The sequence below is a fragment of the Pseudophryne corroboree genome, chromosome 7 (assembly GCF_028390025.1).
Source record: "Pseudophryne corroboree isolate aPseCor3 chromosome 7, aPseCor3.hap2, whole genome shotgun sequence".
In the NCBI taxonomy this organism is placed as follows: Eukaryota; Metazoa; Chordata; class Amphibia; order Anura; family Myobatrachidae; genus Pseudophryne; species Pseudophryne corroboree.
Genome location: NC_086450.1, coordinates 382,379,646 through 382,401,295, shown reverse-complemented (window position 1 = coordinate 382,401,295; position 21,650 = coordinate 382,379,646). Strand labels below are relative to the sequence as shown.

Genomic DNA, 21,650 nt, shown 5'->3' with positions numbered 1-21,650 from the left:
GAAGCTGGCCGAATAAGAAGCTAACTTCAACCTCGTTGAGAGAGAAGGGGTCGGTGTGTCTCAGTATTACATAGTGTGTGTATACCAGTCTCCCCTGCTGGTGACAGTGCAGAGAGAGCAGTGCACGGTGCGGTAACTTCTACATCCCACTGCAGTCAGGGCACTGCCGCTTCCGGTGAGGCGTCACCAGCGCCGAGGCAGCAGGAGGGGGGAAGCTAATAAAGCACGGACGCTTCCGGGGCTGCTGTCAGCTGCAGAGCGAGAGCGGTGACGGACATGGCGGAGAATAGCTGCGAGCTGAACGGCTCCGGGCCGGCCGTGTGCAGGCGGTGCGCTGCCCCGGGGGAGAGGGGGAGCACGCCGGGCAGTGTGTCCAAGTGGGTCCGGCTGAATGTCGGCGGGACGTGTTTCCTGACAACGCGGCAAACTCTGTGCAGGGACCCGAAATCCTTCCTGTACCGGCTGTGCCAGGCGGACCCCGACCTGGACTCGGACAAGGTACGGCCCGGGCGGGGAGGGGTGAGGCTGCTGCTGGCCTCCGGCGTAGGGATCAGGGAGTGTTACATGCCGTAGGGATCGGTGGGTGTACCCAGGCGTAGGGATCGGTGGGTGTACACAGGCGTAGGGATCGGTGGGTGTACACAGGCGTAGGGATCGGTGGGTGTTTCCTGGGGTAGGGATCAGTGAGGGCCAATATGGTGTAGAGATGGGCAGCCTGGGGCTCTGCCGCCGCTGTGGCTCCAGAGATTGCAGGGTGGTGTGCTGAGACTTGTAGTTCCCCATCGGGAGGAGGGCAGTGTGGGCTTGGTGGCATATGAATGTCACCTGGGGTAATATTAGGGGCTGTTTTGTGCCAGTACTGCTAGTTTACTGGGACGCTGCTTAGTATATAAAGCCTGGGTAGGGGAAAGTGAGTTTTTGTAACTGGTGTATGAAGGCAGAATTTGAGTTTATTTATATTTTTTCTCCTGAGACTGCAGTGGATGTCTGCCCTTGGCATAAGATCTGTGCATTTTAGAGTATAATACTTTGTACTATAAACTTACAATTGTTGTGCCACTTGTGATGAGGGTAGGAGGGTGCGGAGTTTGTGGTCAGTAATTGGTGGAGATTTGGCGGTGTTTATGTTTAAATGCAGCAATAGCAGTCATGTAACCCCTCTGGCAGGAATGTGACTTGTGTAGATTAGATTGTGTCTAACTGGTTTCTACACGCGTGACATGGAGTTATCGTGTGTACAGCTAACCCCCCCCCCCCCCCCCCCCCCCCAATATGCATATTACCCCAGACTACTAATGAGGCTAATCAGTAACTAATTGAAAGTAGTCCACCACAAATTCTGTTCTGTCATATGCCTGTTCTTCCAGCAATCGCACCAGCTGGGACAGTGACATCTGTGTTACACAAGCTTGATTCTCTCGGGTGGATTAGGGTTCTATAATCCTAGATTATTCGCCCACTTTATGCAGCTGGTATTCCCAGGTTTACTTTGACTAATGTTTTTTGTATTTTCCCATTGTAGAGGAGAATGGAGGTTTGAGTATGGACACCTTCTAGATTGTCCGCATGTTCACATCCTCCTCCGCGGAGCACTGTTTTTTGCCATGGTGTTCTAGAAGAGCACTGGAATGGAGGTGGTTGTGACAAACCCAAGTGGTTCCCAAACATGGTGCCCTAGTATCTGAATATTTTTCAGGGCACCCCTAGTCTAGATTTCTTATTGCGTTATTTAGAACAAAATATAAATTTAAATTACTTGTGTTTATATATCATCCTTAGGTTCAGTTATGTGGTGAGGGACAAGATTTGTTTGTGTGTCCACATATTTTATTATTGGCAGCTACCAGCCCTAGTTTTACTTTATTATATTGACCATAAAAAACGTAGGTTGGACTTGGACAACCAACCTGAGGCTCCCCTGAAAGTGTCCCGGGCACCCCAGGGTGCCTAGGCACACAGTTTGAGAACAACTTGTCTAAGCAGTAGGGTGGTGACATCTAGGTGGACATAGCACAGCTCTTAGTGACAGTCCTCTGCACTGGTGGTGGTCTGCAAAAATAAAGACATATCGAAGTTCAAGGGCAGTTCCATATCCGGATGTGGGGGCATACTTAGAAATGTGGAAGACTCTCCTATATTTTGTTTTCCTAAATTACCTTCCAGCACAGTCCTAAAACGATCCTGATCACTCGGTGGCACGCAGTTACTTATGCTGCTTTCAGATGGCAAATGCCGGATCCCACCCGGTAAGAGAAACGTGTCCTTACCGGGTGGGATCCGGCATTTGCGCTCCTTTGCTGGCTTTCCGACCTGGCAATATACCGGGTCGGTTGCCATAGCAGCGGGGGGCGAAGCAGCAGGGGCGGGGGTGGAGGCGGCGCTGGGAGATGAGCTCATCTCCTGCGCCGCCTCTCCCTATGCTGTGAATGGGAGCTGTGTCGCATCGGAACGGCTCCCATTCACACTGCACCTGACCCGGTATTCAACCCGGTAATAACCCTTTTTCTCTGACGTCCTAGTGGATGCTGGGTACTCCGTAAGGACCATGGGGAATAGACGGGCTCTGCAGGAGACTGGGCACTCTTAAAAGAAAGATTAGGTACTATATCTGGTGTGCACTGGCTCCTCCCTCTATGCCCCTCCTCCAGACCTCAGTTAGAATCTGTGCCCGGCCAGAGCTGGATGCACCTAGTGGGCTCTCCTGAGTTCACTAGAAAAAGTTTGTTAGGTTTTTTATTTTCAGTGAGATCTGCTGGCAACAGACTCACTGCTACGAGGGACTGAGGGGAGAGAAGCAAACCTTCCTGCTTGCAGCTAGCTTGTGCTTCTAAGGCTACTGGACACCATTAGCTCCAGAGGGATCAAACACAGGGCCCGACCTCGATCGTCCGTTCCCGGAGCCGCGCCGCCGTCCCCCTTGCAGAGCCAGAAGACGGAAGATAAAGATGAAAAACGGCGGCTGAAGACTCCTGTCTTCATTAAGGTAGCGCACAGCACTGCAGCTGTGCGCCATTGCTCCCATAGCACACCACACACTCCGGTCACTGTTGGGTGCAGGGCGCTGGGGGGGCGCCCTGGGCAGCAATTAGTTTACCTTTTGGCATAAATTAGCACATAATACAGTGTATAACACTGTATATGTGCAAAACCCCCCGCCATTAACATTATAAAAAGCGGGAGAAGTCCGCCGCTGAGGGGGCAGGGCTATCTTCCTCAGCACAGCCAGCGCCATTTTCTCTTCACAGCTCCGCTGGAAGGACGCTCCCCAGGCTCTCCTCTGCAGTACCCAGTACGACAAGGGTAAAAAAGAGAGTGGGGGCACATAAATTTAGGCGCAATTTGTGTATTAGCAGCTATTGGGAAAAATCACAGTATAGTAGAAATCCCTGTGTTATATAGCGCTGTGGTGTGTGCTGGCATACTCTCTCTCTGTCTCCCCAAAGGACTTTGTGGGGTCCTGTCCTCAGTCAGAGCATTCCCTGTGTGTGTACGGTGTGTCGGTACGGCTGTGTCGACATGTTTGATGAGGGCTACGTGGAGGCGGAGCAGGAGCCGATAAGTGTGATGTCGCCCCCTACGGGGCCGACACCAGAGTGGATGGATATGTGGAAGGTATTAACAGACAGTGTCAACTCTTTACATAAAAGGTTCGATGACGTAACAGCCTTGGGACAGCCGGCATCTCAGCCCGCGCCTGCCCAGGCGTCTCAGAGGCCATCAGGGGCTCAAAAACGCCCGCTAGCTCAGATGGCAGACACAGATGTCGACACGGAGTCTGACTCCAGTGTAGACGAGGATGAGACAAATGTACAGTCCACAAGGGCCAATCGATGCATGATTACGTTATATGAAAAATGTATTGCACATTTCTGACATTAACCCGGTTACCACTAAAAAGGGTATTATGTTTGGGGAGAAAAAGCAGCCAGTGACTTTTCCCCCATCTGATGAATTAAATGAATTGTGTGAAGAAGCGTGGTGTTCCCCTGATAAGAAACTAGTGATTTCTAAGAGGTTACTGATGGCGTACCCTTTCCTGCCAACGGATAGGTTACGCTGGGAGACATCCCCCTAGGGTGGACAAGGCGCTCACACGATTATCTAAAAGGGCGGCACTGCCGTCTCAGGATACGGCCGCCCTAAAGGAGCCTGCAGATAGAAAGCAGGAGGCTATCCTGAAGTCTGTAAATACACACTCAGGTACTATACTGAGACCTGCTATTGCTTCAGCATGGATGTGTAGTGCTGCAGCAGCATGGTCTGATACCCTGTCAGACAACATTGATACCCTCGACAGGGATGCTATTTTGCTAACCATAGAGCATATAAAGGACGTTGTCTTGTATATGAGGGATGCACAGAGGGACATTTGCCGGCTGGCATCTAGAATTAATGCAATGTCCATTTCTGCCAGGAGAGTATTATGGACTCGGCAATGGACAGGTGATGCTGATTCTAAAAGGCACATGGAGGTTTTGCCTTATAAGGGTGAGGAATGGTTTGGGGACGGTCTCTCGGACCTCGTATCCACAGCAACAGCTGGGAAGTCGACTTTTTTACCTCAGGTTTCCTCACAGCCTAAGAAAGCACCGTATTATCAAGTACAGTCCTTTCGGCCTCAGAAAGGCAAGCGGGTCAGAGGCGCATCCTTTCTGCCCAGAGGCAGGGGTAGAGGGAAAAAGCTGCACCAGACAGCCAGTTCCCAGGAACAAAATTCCTCCCCTGCTTCCACTAAGTCCACCGCATGACGCTGGGGCACCACAGGTGGAGCCAGGTGCGGTGGGGGCGTGTCTCCGGACTTCAGCGACCAGTGGGTTCGCTCACAGGTGGATCTCTGGGTTCTACAAGTGGTATCTCAGGGATACATGCTGGAGTTCGAGGCGACTCCTCCTCGCCGTTAACTCAAATCAGCCTTGCCAGCGGCTCCCAGGGAAAGGGAGGTAGTGCTGGCGGCTATTCACAAGCTGTACCTTCAGCAGGTGATAATCAAGGTTCCCCTCCTTCAACAGGGACGGGGTTACTATTCCACAATGTTTGTGGTACCGAAACCAGACTGTTCGGTGAGACCCATTCTAAATTTGAAATCCATGAACACTTATGTAAGGAAGTTCAAGTTCAAAATGGAATCGCTCAGTGCGGTTATTGCGAGCCTGGAAGAGGGGGATTTTATGGTGTCACTGGACATCAAGGACGCTTATCTGCATGTCCCCATTTACCCAACTCACCAGGAGTACCTCAGGTTTATGGTACAGGACTGTCATTACCAATTCCAGACGTTGCCGTTTGGTCTGTCCACGGCACCGAGGGTATTTACCAAGGTAATGGCCGAAATTATGATACTCCTTCGGAAGAAGGGAGTTATAATTATCCCGTACTTGGACGATCTCCTTATAAAGGCAAGGTCCAGAGAGCAGTTGTTAGTCAGCGTGGCACTTTCTCGGGAAGTGTTGCAACAGCACGGCTGGATTCTGAATATCCCAAAGTCGCAGCTGATTCCTGCGACGCGTCTGCTCTTCCTGGGCATGATTCTGGACACAGAACAAAAGAAGGTGTTTCTCCCGGTGGAGAAGGCCCAGGAATTGTCATCGCTGGTCAGGGACCTCCTGAAACCAAAACAGGTGTCGGTGCATCACTGCACGTGAGTCCTGGGAAAGATGGTGGCTTCTTACGAAGCAATTCCCTTCGGCAGGTTCCAAGCAAGGATCTTTCAGCGGGATCTGTTAGACAAATGGTCCGGATCGCATCTTCAGATGCATCGGTTGATCACCCTGTCCCCAAGGGCCAGGGTGTCTCTGCTGTGGTGGCTGCAGAGTGCTCATCTTCTCGAGGGCCGCAGATTCGGCATACAGGACTGGATCCTGGTGACCACGGACGCAAGCCTCAGAGGATGGGTGGCAGTCACTCAGGGAAGGAACTTCCAGGGACAGTGGTCAAGTCAGGAGACTTCACTACACATAAATATACTGGAACTAAGGGCCATTTACAACGCCCTGAGTCAAGCAGAGCCCCTGCTTCAAAACCAACCAGTGCTGATTCAATCAGACAACATCATGGCGGTCGCCCATGTAAACCGCCAGGGCGGCACAAGAAGCAGGATGGCGATGGCAGAAGCCACAAGGATTCTCCGATGGGCGGAAAATCACGTGCTAGCACTGTCAGCAGTGTTCATTCCGGGAGTGGACAACTGGGAAGCAGACTTCCTCAGCAGGCACGACCTCCACCCGGGAGAGTGGGGACTTCATCCAGAAGTCTTCACGCAGATTGTAAACCGTTGGGAACGGCCACAGGTGGACATGTTGGCATCCCGCCTCAACAAAAAGCTACAAAAATATTGCGCCAGGTCAAGAGACCCTCAGACGATAGCTGTGGACGCACTAGTGACACCGTGGGTGTACCAGTCGGTTTCTGTGTTCCCTCCTCTTCCTCTCATACCCAAGGTACTGAGGATAGTAAGAAAGAGAGGAGTAAGAACTATACTCATCGTTCCGGATTGGCCAAGAAGAACTTGGTACCCAGAACTACAAGAAATGATCTCAGAGGAACCATGGCCTCTGCCTCTCAGACAGGACCTGTTACAGCAGGGGCCCTGTCTGTTCCAAGACTTACCGCGGCTGCGTTTGACGGCATGGCGGTTGAACGCCGGATCCTAACGGAAAAGGGCATTCCAGATGAAGTGATTCCTACGCTGATAAAGGCTAGGAAAGATGTGACAGCACAACATTATCACCGTATATGGTGAAAATATGTTGCTTGGTGTGAGGCCAGGAAGGCCCCTACAGAGGAATTCCAGCTGGGTCGATTCCTGCACTTCCTACAGTCCGGAGTGAGTATGGGCCTAACATTAGGATCCATAAAGGTCCAGATTTCGGCCCTATCTATTTTCTTTCAAAAAGAACTGGCTTCACTACCTGAAGTTCAGACGTTTGTTAAGGGAGTGCTGCATATTCAGCCCCCCTTTTGTGCCTCCAGTGGCACCTTGGGATCTTAACGTTGTGTTGAATTTCCTGAAATCCCACTGGTTTGAGCCACTTAAGACCGTGGAACTAAAATATCTCACGTGGAAAGTGGTCAAGCTATTGGCCTTAGCTTCGGCTAGGCGTGTGTCAGAATTGGCGGCTTTGTCGTGTAAAAGCCCTTATCTGATCTTCCAAATGGACAGGGCAGAATTGAGGACTCGTCCCCAATTTCTCCCTAAGGTGGCATCAGCGTTTAATTTGAACCAACCTATTGTGGTGCCTGCGGCTACTCGGGACTTGGAGGATTCCAAGTTACTAGATGTAGTCAGGGCTTTGAAAATCTATGTAGCCAGGACGGCTGGAGTCAGGAAGACTTGACTCGCTGTTTATCCTGCATGCGCCCAACAAGCTGGGTGCTCCTGCTTCAAAGCAAACTATTGCGCGCTGGATCTGTAACACGATTCAGCAAGCTCATTCTGCGGCAGTATTGCCGCATCCTAAATCCGTAAAAGCCCATTCCACGAGGAAGGTGGACTCTTCTTGGGCGGCTGCCCGAGGGGTCTCTGCTTTACAACTTTGCCGAGCTGCTACTTGGTCGGGTTCAAACACATTTGCTAAATTCTACAAGTTTGATACCCTGGCTGAGGAGGACTTTGCCTTTGCTCATTCGGTGCTGCAGAGTCGTCCGCACTCTCCCGCCCGTTTGGGAGCTTTGGTATAATCCCCATGGTCCTTACGGAGTACCCAGCATCCACTAGGACGTCAGAGAAAATAAGAATTTACTCACCGGTAATTCTATTTCTCGTAGTCCGTAGTGGATGCTGGGAGCCCGTCCCAAAGTGCGGACTCTCTGCAATACATGTATATAGTTATTGCTTACCTAAAGGGTTATTGTTTTGAGCCATCTGTTGACTGAGGCTCAGTTGTTCATACTGTTAACTGGGTATGGTTATCACAAGTTGTACAGTGTGGCTGGTATGAGTCTTACCCTGGATTCCAAATCCTTTCCTAGTAATGTCAGCTCTTCCGGGCACAGTTTCCTTAACTGAGGTCTGGAGGAGGGGCATAGAGGGAGGAGCCAGTGCACACCAGATATAGTACCTAATCTTTCTTTTAAGAGTGCCCAGTCTCCTGCGGAGCCCGTCTATTCCCCATGGTCCTTACGGAGTACCCAGCATCCACTGCGGACTACGAGATATAGAATTACCGGTGAGTAAATTCTTATTTTTACCGGGTTGAATTACCGGGTCAGGCGACCCGCTAATTCAGCAAAGGAGCTTTCACATCGCACACTAACCCGTTTCCGTGTCGATACCGGGTTATTTGTGCGATGTGAAAGGGGTATTAGGGACTAGTTGCAAAACTGCCTAAAGATACAGCAGATATAAAAATCTGTTTTTCAGGCATATTTTATGGCTGCGTGTATTATAGAAGTATTTGTGTATAGTTGTCCCCTCATGCCAGCAAATGATATCTCTCTATCTCTCTCTATCTCTCTATATATACATACATACATACATACATACATACATACATACATACATTTTTTGAGTGAGACTGAGATAGTGAAACCTTTGTTTTTTGATGGCTCAATGTACACAAGCTTTGTTTAATACACAAAGTTATTAAAAATATTGTATTAAATGACCTTTAGGCTGTGTGTATAAGGTGTATATGAAACATAAATGAATTGTGTGAATGTAGACACACTTTGTTTAATGCACAAAGTTATAAAAAATATTGTCTAAAATGACCTTCAGGCTGTGTGTATAAGGTGTATATGTAACATAAATGCATTCTGTGCTTAGATTTAGGTCCCTTCACCATGATATCTCATTATGGTATGCAATTATTCCAAAATACGGAAAAATCCCATATCCAAAATACCTCTGGTCCCAAGCATTTTGGATAGGGGATACTCAACCTGTGTGTGTGTGTGTGTGTGTGTGTGTGTGTGTGTGTGTGTGTGTGTGTGTATGTATATATATATATTCATATATATATTCTCTATCTATATCTCATAACTAGAGTGGTCTAGTAATAGCTTACATGATATTTGGACAGCCAAGTTGTTATCTTTATTTGAATAATAGAGAACCGCTGGCAAATTAACAATCTTGGTGCAACAGTAGTAACCTGGTAGTTATGTTGAGAGCTTGTCACTGCTCATAAGAATCTATTCACAATCCAGTGACAGTAGCTTCTCAAATAGTCCAGTTACTAATGTATATAATCAGAGAGCTATCATACTCTGTTTAGTGGAGAACTATCTATGTAACATCCGAGTAATAAAACTTATGGGGGACTCAAGTCTTATTGCACCCCTGATCTACCGTCTAGAGTGAGGGGAGATTGCAGGGTGATATTCAAATGCCCCCACTGACCGCGCCCATTAGTCTGGTTTAGGTGTCCAAAGCACCTAAACCCAACTAAAGTAATGGACGTGATCATGAAAAGACCTGTTTGGGCACCCAAACGGGTCTCTTCACATGCATTTCAGCTCTCTGCCCCTGGGGGTAGCGAGCTGAAATGTACTTGTTGTGCCCGTCTGCAACAACATTAGAATAACTGTGGGAGGGAGTGCGGGAGGGATATTTGAATCTGGCCCTTTGTGTTGATGTGATGTCGTCAACTGCTTACAGCACTATGGGTCCCATGTAAGGACCCCCTGCATTTTGAGGGAGCTCTCCCCAATGCTGATTGGTTAGACTTTGATAAGTTGGGTCACTACTCTGTTCTGTCGGTGTTACTATAAGAGTATGTTTTGTGTAATGATTCAACAGCTTGAGGTTGCTAAAGGAAGGATCATGGTTTCCCTCACCTGCTGCTGTCATGTGACACTAATGCTGGCCGTACACTTGTGCGGTGCGACGTAACATCGCGGGGCATCGCACCGGCAGTTCAGGTGCGATCAAATCGCACCTGAACTGCCAATGTTGTTACCATGTGATCATGCGATAGATCGCATGGTAATCGCGTGATGGGCACGTCACCGCCGAGTGGGAGCGGCCTCTGGAAACTCCTGGCGGGTGCCCATCGCACATTGCAGTGCAATATCTCATGTGGGTTTGAAACCACATGCGATCGCACTGCGATGCGAGAAATATGTGCAGCACATAATATCTTGAGACGTGATATTCGACCAGCGTGCCTGCGCATCGCAACTCAAGGTACCTAAAATGTGCATACAATCCTTCGATTTCTCTCACAGATGTGGTCGAAATCGAAGGATAGCACCGATTATCTCATAAGTGTATGGGCACCATAAGCCTGCCTGATATAACTGTCAGGATACACAAAATGTATAAATTTTTATGTACTACTGGATTGCCGCTCTCCTGTTTCGGGTAGCCTTTGTGGCTGGCAGGAATACAGGCTGATGCTTTGTGACCTTCAATAGCAAACACCCAATCAGCATTAAAAGATTACAAAAAAGTGTAATAGGCCCTACACGCTGGTCGATCTGACTGAAAGATATGAACGATCTTGTTCATTAATGAACTAGATACCGTTCATATCTTTCAGTGTGGAGGCACCAGTGATGAACGATGCGTGGCCCCGCGCTCGTTCATCGCTGGTGCCCCGTCGGTTGTGAATGCAGGCCAATATGGACGATCTTGTCCATATTTGCCTGCACTTCTATAGAGCTGGGGGTGGGGAGTAAAGGACCTTCATTCCCCCCTTCACTGCCCCCCCCCCCCCCCCGCTGGGTCGGCCGTATCCGCCATCGGGCAGCTCGGCGGCGGGTCGTTAAATGTGTAAGGCCCTTAACATTGATGGCGAAGGGTATAAGGCCTTATTGTAGTAGCTAAGGTTTCCTATTGTGACTTTCTGGTCTGTTTAAAATGTAAAATTAGTGCGATAGAGTATCAACAATTGTCTAGTTTCAGCAAAACAGAGTGATTCCAAGAAGGTTTTGCAGGATTTGTAGTTATTTATACATAAGCAAACAGGTGTGTGTTCAAATCATCACATCACATCAACGTTTCGGGGAACAAATCCCCTTCATCAGGATGAACAAACAGTGCAGAAAGTGAAATATAATAATAATACTTTATTGTCATCAATAGTTCAAGAAAAAAAATACATGAACAATCAACGAAACTAAAAGCAAGCATATACAGAGACCATGAGAACAGAAAGAGCACTCCTGAAACCAAGACATTCTCAATTATCAATTTATCTCGGTTTTGTCCGGTTTAACATGTTTACTGCTGTTGTGAAAAAGCTACCCCTTAACCGGTTATCCCGACAAAGAATAGAACGATAACGCCTATTAGATGGCAACACAGAAAACATCCCCACATTAGGATGAGAGAGATAGTTGGCGGCGCGTTCAGACGCAGCGGCTGTGAGCGTAACAGAACTATGGGACCAGGAGTAGGAGTATCTCTACATAAAAGGAGAAACTGCTGTTGATTGCATGAGTGTGGGAAAAGGTTCTCCAAGACAACTGTCAGTACCACTATCTCAAGGCCACTCTTAGATAATTGCCTTGGTTTTGATGCTAACAAATGAAAATACTGGGAGCTTAGTCCTTAGTAATGCAATGTAACCACTGTTGTGTATTTCCAGCTGACTATTTCTCAGTTACATGAAATGGCTGTACTGCAACAGGAGTAAAACAAAAATACCTGTAGTAATGTGTCTGTACAGTATGTGTGCATGCATAGTGTATAAGAGGTGTAAGGAATCTGATAAAGGCATCATGACTGGGCAGCTTTACGGTGAAGTCTTCCTGAGCAAGCCATTCTCCCCTTCTTTGTTATAGCTTTAACACTTCATATAAGGTGTGATCTATAGCAAATTGCTACGGGGGGGGGGGGGGGGGGGGGGGGGGCAGTACTCGGTACACTCCTAAAATCCTGGAAATGGCTTAGTCCCCCTCACTTGTTCACCCTGATCAAATGGGAGGCATAGCAAGTCATCAACCATCTTCTAATAGGCAACCAATCTTAACTGAAATGTGGTGGTGATATATCAAATCTTGGGGGGAATTGCATTTGTTTTTGGGCATGTCTAAGTATTGGGCACTTGACTGGTGATATTCAACTAGTCTGTGAGTACTGCTACTTATCACATCCAAATGCACCAGATAGACGCGTAAACCAGCGAAATTTTTTGGGGCGCTGCCGAAACGGCAGTTTAAGTGCCCAAAAGCCATATTTTTTGCAGATTTCTGCTAGTCACCTCAGGAAGTTGGGAGCAGAAATAAGGGGTCGTCGATGGCAAAACAATTGAATAGCTCCTGCCAGGCACCCACTTTTTACGCATGCTGAAAAACAGTTGAAGGCCCACCCTGGAGAAAGAGAAATTACCAACCAAGCAGCTTCTGTTATTTTACAGGCTTTGCACGGTGTCCAATTAAATGAGATTAGGGGGCTGTATAACTTTGCTGCTACATAATGTTGCTCGGTCACTGTGTGATTCTGGTGTGACTTTATTTTTCCGCAAATGCTTGATAACCGGTGTTGGTGTGCCTGTAGTGTTACCGCGTTTTCCATGGGAAACATGCTGCATGTGACCTCATAACCTTTTTACTGGCTTCAAATAACACCTGACACCAGACTACATTCTGCTCTTGGCCTCCCAGAGCACCTGTGGAATAAGCCTGCCTTCAACTATAGAAAAAAGTGCGCTGTAAAGTTGCATTAAATGAGCAAAGATGTAAGATAGGTGGGAGCGCCACAATTCAGACCTGTCTGTTTAAAACATGGATGACGTGATGTTTCCATATGTCTGTCTTGAGAACAGGATACATTATAAAATTGCATATTGCTTGCATTCATTATTTTCTTGAGGCTAATGGCACTTTTGAAAGTGCATATACATAATTTATTTTAGTTTTATTTTTTTACTTCAGTGTGCATGAAACCAGCTAGATGGGATGCTGGATAAGCTGTAGAGGATTACTTTTGTTGAGGTGCTTTTGTGTAATTCAGGGCAGTAGTACTACTTTGCTTTTACATTTAATGAGTTGCTACAGTGTGGAGGATTTTTATCATAGCCATTTAGCGAACAAAGAACAGTACAGAATAATCTGCTGTTTAACAGTATGTATTCTAGGAGTCTCCCTTGTGGAGTAGAAAATTTGCGCTCATACCTGTGGAGTGAAGTTATTTCTTTAACACTGCTATCCTTAGCTTTCTTTTTCCTACGTTTTTCTTCAACTGCTGATATAGGGGGAGATGTATCAAACCTTGGCGAGAGATAATTTCCCAAAGCAGCCAATGGACTTCATTTCAAAAACAGTGCTAGATAAATGACAGGAGCTGATTGGTTACTTTGGGTAATTTCTCCACTGTATCACACTGTTATATACAGGAGTATCAAACAAAGAGGGAGAAGTAGCCCATAGCAACCTACCAGCTTCTACCTATCATTTTATAGAATGTAATTGATAAATGTTATAAGTGGGGGGGACTCAATCGAAAGCGAGTTTGGAAAGCTCCAGGGATGAGCCGTACAGTTGTCTGCATAGCGCCCTGCAAATTGGGAAATGCGGTTTACCATGTCTATTGACTGGGGCTTAGTTGTGGTAGCCTTTATAAAAGTGGTGGATGCAATGCTGTTGGCACACATGATAGCACTGCGACTAGCCCTAGACACTGGTTACATCAGATTTCTGCTTGCACTGTCAGGAGAAATCCTCTAGCCATGGTTTTTACAGCATGGGCAATTGAATAACTCGGAGCTTAACAAATGAGTTCAGTATGTTCTCCCCCCCCCCCCCCTCCCCCCATAGTTAGTGTTCATGCTAGGCTGGTTTAGCAAGGTGCTGCGACCTGCCCGATTTTTCTATGCGGCACCCTGCTAAAACAGCCTGCCCGCTTCCTGCTCTCCCAGCGTGTATAGATGCCGTGCCGTGGCATCCATTCACACTACGGAAGAGCGCTTGGGGGAAGCTGCTGGGCACGTCCCCAACAGTGATGCCGCCGACCGCCCACGCCCCCAACAGTGATGTCTGCGGGGGCTGCACTGCCCACTTTAATAACGTTTTAGAGCCTTGTCCTTATTTACATAGCCAAGCCCCTGCTCAGACGCTGCCAGGCTCCCACCTCCCCCCGTAGTGCATACTGTGCAGCGTGATGACATGTCGGAGGTCACGCGCTGTGTGAAGCCCACGCCACCAGCACCATGCTGCTCACAATGATGAATCTGAAGCTAGCTGCCCGGACTGCACATCGCCGCCTGCAAGCCCAGTTCCCACCTACGATGGTGAGTATTTGTGTGGGGTGGGTGGGTCTTCAACCAAATCCCGGGATTTACCTTTTTTCAATCCTGCTACCCTGGATTTAAAAAAAGGCCCGGGATTGGCCTCCCTAGTAGTAAGGGGTCAGCTAGTGTACAGATCAGATCACTTTGTGCATTGCCTGTTGCTGGGCTCCATGTACTAGGTGTGTTTCAGCTCTAAAACAAGTAGGCAGTCTCACACCTGTTAAACAGGTTATGCTGGTACTTGTAGTATAACAGTGGACCTGTAATAAAGCAATATATCGTGTGTCAGACACATGTATCCTTACAGTGAAGCCGTTTGAGTCTTCCATATGTGAAATGGAAAACTGTGTGGTAAACTACTAGTTTAGATATGGAAATGAGGTTTTTGGTTTTGCATGTGTCTGACGAGCGGATATATTTGTTATGAGCTGCTTTGATTGAAGTGTATATTTGGATCGCTCTCTTTTGTGTAAAGGCAAATGGGAAGGAGTGATTTGTCTTTCATTGCAATCTGGCTGGCAGCCCAGAATCTTCCTCTAATTTCTGCTAAATCTAAGTGATTGTTTCTGTCATTGCCTGAGCATGTTCTTTGTAATGTGATCACATCTCACATGCCAGTGGACAAACTACTACATAATGGGCAAATGCTTACCCTGTTGGGACTAAAGGTAAAATATTGTAAAGCATCTAGTAACATTCATGTATGTCAATAACTAGAGGCCAATGGCTAGTACATAGTTACAGGCATAGTACTGTAAACCAGGCACCCCTTTCTTCCTAACGCAGATGTTTTGCTGTCATCTGCTGTAGACCCTGGTTTGATCCATAATGTGACGGTGCATTTTGAAGGGGTCTCAAGCCGGGTCGCACCTGGGAAGCACCTGTGTACACATTCCCGTGTGCGACCCGGCTCTTGTCAGTCTGAAAGGGGTATTAGAGGGACTTGTACATCAGTTGTCCATTCTCCTACCATATCACACTGCATCTCTGCACCGCCGCCACTTCTAAAACAAGGGAGTCCATCCCATCCAGTCTGCATGTTCATTAATATAGTTATTGTAGCTCTAAACAGCTGTACATTGTTAAACCATGTAATGTCATGCCGTTTTATGTATGTGGCCAAATCGCACCTTGATCGTCTCTGCATTTAGGGCCCAACACCAGCACAGGAGTGGGCTATATGGAGCGAAGTGAAATAAAAGCTAGCTATACTCTAACCAGCAGCATTGCCTGACACCTGGGAACGGGATCTTTAACAGGTGGCCACACTGAATGAGCTGCCTCCCTTTTGTGCGGAATGTCTGCGTCACTTGCACCATTATAGGCTGGCCAGTGGCTGAAAAACTGTATGTATATATGTATGTATATGTGTATTTATATATAGATATATGTATGTATATGTGTATTTATATATATATAGATATATGTATCTCATCACTAATATATGTGTATTTATATATATATATAGATATAAGTATGTATTTATATATATATATATAGATATATATAGATATATGTATGTATTTATATATAGATAGATATATATATATAGATATATGTATTTATATAGATATATAGATATATGTATGTATATGTATATATATATATATATATATATATATATACCGATGTCCGGCGGCACTCGGGTAAATAAGACACACAGACGCAGCCACTTAAGCCAACGTTTCAATGCTGTCGCATTTTCGTCAGGGCAGTAAATGCCCTGACGAAAATGCGACAGCATTGAAACGTTGGCTTAAGTGGCTGCGTCTGTGTGTCTTATTTACCTGAGTGCCGCCGGACATCGGTATATGTGTTGGCAGCCTGGCTGTACTTTTCCGGAGGGCAACGGGGACAGAAAGATTTTTATAGTGAGTGCCGGATCGTATTGGAACTATATATATATATATATATATATATATATATATATATATATATATATATATATATATATATATATATATATATATATATATATATATATATATATATATATATATATATAATGTTATGGTCATCGTCTGACCATATATAGTAAAGGCCTGGCACTGAGAGCCACACAAAATTACATTAACTACTAAGTCAACACATGGTCTCCTGTGTGGATGCAGTCAATCTGCCGGTTGTCTTGGCAGATAGCTGAGATATCCCGGTGCAACAGTGGTGCCGCTGTCGGGATATGGACAGCCAGCATCCTGTCTGTAAGTAAATTATACTGATTCCCTTCTGGCCTTTTCAGTGAGAGCTGTTTAATACTACTACACTTAAACCTATCTAATGCTGCCCATCAGGTTTGGCTGGTTTAAACCACCTTAGTTTAAACCAAATGGGTAATTTAAAAAAAAAAACCAAATAGCCTATTGTAAGGGTATCCCTGGTATTATTACACATTATTGATGCTTGTGGTCTTCATCTAAGTAAGCTGAACCAATGCAGTAAATCACACACAACAAAGATATAGGGAGGTGAATCAGATAAGAGGTGCTAATTCTGCCTAGCATCAAGCTTCTGCCCCAACATTCCCATAGGACAGGAAAAAATCACAGTTAACACTTAGTCTTAAAGAGTAAACACCAACACATTAAATGGGCAATACACAGAAAAAAACCTCATGGTTTAATCTTCATGTTTACTTCAACTCAAAACCTAATGTATTTCCCATTATTGAACAACTTCTGACTGCTCAATTATCTTCAGCTAGTGTAGAAAGAATTTTTTCTTCTTTTGGTTTAGTTAATTCGAAGCTTCGAAACAGACTGGGAACTGAAAAGGCATCTAAACTAGTGGTTTTATTCAAAATGTTTAATGCCAGTGACATATCCAGTGCTAATGCTTAACTCCTTTTTTTTTTTTTTTTTTTTTTATAATTTTTTTGTGCGTTTCTCTGAAAAGTACTTTCGCATGGTCAATTGTCATTTGCCCTCATCCATTACCAGATTCATTCCAACCAGCCAGATCTGACCATTAATCTGTAGGTGTATGGCCAGCTTAAGCTAGCAATTTGGTATTCTGCCCAGGACTTCATCGTGTGGTGGATGGATAGAACTGTATTTCCTAACCAGTATCACCACCAGCTTCCAGGACTCAGCTGGTGGATGCTGGATGATATCACTTCTGTTTATCAGGCCACCACATTCATAACACTCATTATGCTTGCTTGCAAGATTCTAGAAATCACACAGGGGAAATGGTGTATCTTGGGAATTCTTAATTTGTTAAAATCCCCTTAGCAAGATGTTCGTTGGCTAAATTAATATAATTACATGAAAAGCTTCTGCAAGACTTTCCTGGCAATATGCTTGCTTAGAAAAGAGACGATAGCTAGACCTTCGAAACTGAAGTGTACATTTATGAATCATGGAAGTAAAGTACATTATTTAATATTTTATTGGTGTCTGAATGCCCGACACACTCTGCTGACAATTCAGAGACCTAGGTGCCCTCTGCGGTAGCTAATGATGAATAGGAACAAGAATACAGCGGCACTCCAGGATTAGGTAAAAAATAAGCAGTAGTGTATTGCAAAACTGGTCACATCAGGCCAATGTTTTGAGGCCCGTACATGCCTTGACATAGGGGCTACAGGCCCTGAAACGTTGGCCTGTCACCAGTTTTGCAATACACTATTTAGCAAATGCCACTGGCTCATCACAAAATCTCTTGAACCATAAGAGCTAGGAACTTAAAATTTGAGCGGTAGCTTGCTTTTATGATGTAAGCATCCACTAAGAAGGAATTTTTCAAAAATCCACACAAAAGGGGTGATATAATTATTGGAATTTTCACCTCACATAGGACAGTTAAGACAGCCCACCCAGCCGGGGCTATAAAGAACACATTGTGTCGGTGATACCAAGTCGTGGATGGGGTAGGACACAATGCTCTGCTCCTGGACTTCCTTGCCAGTGGCAATTGCAGAGCAGTCAATTATTCAAATAGGGTAGCCACATCAACTGCCACCCCTAAACGCCGTCAAACATTGCTGGGTGTGGCTTCCCTATTTGAATAATGGACTACTCTGCAACTGCCATTGGCAAGGAAGTCCAGCCTTATGGCTCAAGAGATTGTGAGGCGTCAGTGCTATTTGTCTTGTATATCTAGAGATTAGATAGAGATTTATGTATGTATATGTACTTCAGTAGTGACCCAGCACTCAATGAAATTAGCATGCTCCGGTGCCCTCCTTAGGTACTAGACCCATGTGTATTAGATAGAAAGAAGGCTGTACTCTGGAGACTTTGTTACTCAGTGAATCAAGTGGCTTTTTTATTAAATAAAGAAGCAACTTGATTCACTGTAACAAAGTCTCCAGAGTGCCGCCATCTTTATCTCTATATATAATAAAGAGAGAGATCAGATATAAGTACTTAACCAATCTATTTCCAGTCAGGAGAGGATAGTGTCACAATTATCAGAGGTTAACCTGTCACTTGAAGTAAACATTGCCGAACCCCTCAGAGCAATAGGAGGAAAGGAGAGATGGACAAAGATTGGCAGCGGTGGGCGGACATGTCCTGTTGTAAGTCTAATTGCTGATCTTCTGTGATAAACTAACCAGTTAACTTTAGGTATATCCCATTGTACAGAAAATAAGACAGACTACAGATTCCCATATAATAAATCAGTTTATTGTTTTGGTGTTTTCTTGGGTGATTTCATGAAGGGACACTTTATTGCTACCAGGTCTCAATACCATCCTACCACAAATGAGCCTATTTTAAAAGCACTACTAAATTTGCTTAAATACCAACTCTTTTCATCTTTGTGATTATACTTAGAATTCCGTAGCGAAACACTGGTGTTCAGCTAGTATCACTGGTTGCCTGCGGGCTGTATTGGTGCCTGTACACGGTGGACACAGGCAAATACTATATAGGTGTCATTGGTTCCTTTATACTGTGTGCAGCCCAGCTGTGGTATAATGGCGCAGGACTGGTGCACCCGAGTACAGTTCTGTTAGTTCTGACCAGGTGTAGTGAAGTTAATTCTGACATCTACTGGCTTCCTGTCATGCTTTAAAAACACACCCTCTTATGGCCCTAAAGTGTTTTATTTCTAGGTTGCCATGGTAATCTGTTTACTGGGATGTGTCCAGCAGGGTTCTGAAGGAATATTGTTACAAACAGGGAGTGCCCTTTTCCTGTATTATGTATTAGAAATGGTTTACTAGGAGTCTTGTCCAGCATCTTATAGAAGTTGTGCATTTAGTGACAATACTAAGCTGGTTTCCACATTATTACACTTAATTATTATTATTTTCTGCTTAATACCCAAAATAAAGTTCAGTAGACACTTGGGGGTCTATGTGCAAAGCCTTGGCGAGAGATAAAGCACTAACCAACCAGTTTCTAAATGTCGTTTTTCAAACACATCCTGTAACATGGCAGTTAGGAGCTGATTGGCTGGTACTTTATCACTCTGCAGGGCTTAATACAGAGACTCCTTGATGTCCTATGAATCTAGCTGTATTACTGCAGCCATCTAGCGATTGCTGGAACGCCTCGCTCTGGGCTTGGTTCAGTAGTCTTCTTGCCCTATTTATCAAAGGTTTATTACGTTTCATTATTATCCAGGACAAAACTCTCCTTGTTTCCATTAATGCCATTTTGCATTATTCATGCTATCGCTCTGCTCCTTACAAATGATGTCCTGTTGTGCTGCTTCGTGCAATTAGGAGAAGTGTTCAGTGTAACATATATTTTCCTCTAGTAAGGCTGTAACATGGCTTTAAAGGAATGCATTTCTATACTCAAGTCAGCATGGCAAAGTTAGTTAAAATGAATGAAAACGTTTTCCCAACAAATCCTTTCTCATCCAAATCCCTTCTTCTCCCCTCTGCATATATTTTGCGTTTTCTTGCATTCAGGTGATACAAGTTCTCTGTATATGTTCATTGGCCTGATTAATATTTGCTTAGTGTACTGGCAAAATAAAGTGTGATTACAGAATAGTCACCTATGACTAATTGCTAATTGTATGATGCACTGGACAGACCTAAATGCAGCTTACATTTCTTTCCTATTAACCTTTCATTGAAAACTGCACTTGTGGCAGCGATTAGTCTGTGATTAGCTTGCTCATTGTACGCCTAGCAGTGACTTCAGCAGTGTAGGAAACTGTTTAATGAGCATGTATCACTGCTGACAGGGTAAGGAAATGACATGAAACTACTTCCATCATGTAAATTGTATTGTCCTTTTACTAATGGTGATCTTCCTTGTATACCATATTCAAAAGACTCTGAAACTACTTGATTTGCATGTCTGCGGATATTTTACTACATGTAAATATTTGTTTTTGTACTCCAATTATTAACCATATTGCCATAAAAGGGAGTTTGTGTAGCTTCTCGTCTCCCGATTGCATGTCCTAGGAGTTGTAAATTCCATATGGTAAAAATTAAAGTGAACATGTAATGTATATGCCATGGAGGCAACCATTTTGTAGTGTTAGTATTCATGAGTATGAAATGTGTCCTTTCAGTAAGGACTAGACCTCCCTGAGCCAAGAAGTAGCTTAGTGCAAGTCATGTGACGTGTACTTGTGTATAGTGGTTCAGTCTACAAAATGGTGCGTCCTGTCTAGGTCCCCTGTCTTATTAATGTGGTCTTGTGTTTTCAGGATGAAACGGGTGCCTATTTAATAGACCGAGATCCCACATACTTTGGCCCAGTATTGAACTATTTGAGACATGGGAAACTGGTGATCAATAAAGACCTAGCAGAAGAAGGTAAGTACTTTGCAGTTATTTAAATGCATGTATATGGAAATACTAGTAACCTAGAAACATAGAATTTGATGGCAGATAAGAACCACTTGGCCCAACCATTGGTTCTCTGCAGTCTGCTATTGGGTACTATCAGTCTAGTGTTTACTCGGCAAATCAAGACATTTTCTAGTTTATTCACAATGTGAACCTACATACGACGCAGTACAGGAACCCTATTCAGCTATTGGTCTTATCAGTTTTATATACTCTGCTGAAAGAACAGGTTCTGGGTTATATCAGTTAAACCAAATCTGGTATTTAAGGCATTTGGCTTTTATTTTCTTTTGTCTGACTTGGAATGGCTGATTGGAGAATGGCAGTTTGGGTACTGTCACATGTCCTGGCAGCCGTGTGATATCTAGTCTAAGCAGTCAAATGATTTAGTACGACCATATTCTGACAGCCGTTTGTCACGTTACTGTTATATTGTGTTTATCTAATTCCTCTTCACATCTCGAACATCTGATCAGATATAAGCACTTTTTCTCTAACGTCCTAGTGGATGCTGGGACTCCGTCAGGACCATGGGGAATAGCGGGCTCCGCAGGAGACAGGGCACATCTAAAAAAGCTTTTAGGTCACATGGTGCGTACTGGCTCCTCCCCCTATGACCCTCCTCCAAGCCTCAGTTAGGTTTTTGTGCCCGTCCGAGAGGGTGCAATCTAGGTGGCTCTCCTAAAGAGCTGTTTAGAAAAGTTTTTTTTTAG

The 21,650-nt window shown here is 45.2% G+C and overlaps 1 protein-coding gene across 3 annotated transcripts in view; it reads left to right on the top strand.

Annotated features, from left to right (window-relative positions):
- Positions 1-226: 226 nt before the first annotated feature.
- Positions 227-21,650, top strand: part of LOC134945358 (BTB/POZ domain-containing protein KCTD5-like) — a 67,293-nt gene continuing 45,869 nt past the window's right edge. The window contains exons 1-2 of one of the 3 annotated variants that reach the window (XM_063934572.1): positions 227-498; positions 20,796-20,904. In XM_063934572.1, the coding sequence (XP_063790642.1) occupies positions 277-498; positions 20,796-20,904 (331 nt within the window). In that variant the 5' untranslated portion in view covers positions 227-276. The remainder of the gene's footprint in view (positions 499-20,795; positions 20,905-21,650) is intronic. The other 2 variants (XM_063934574.1, XM_063934573.1) reach the window with 2 other exon arrangements.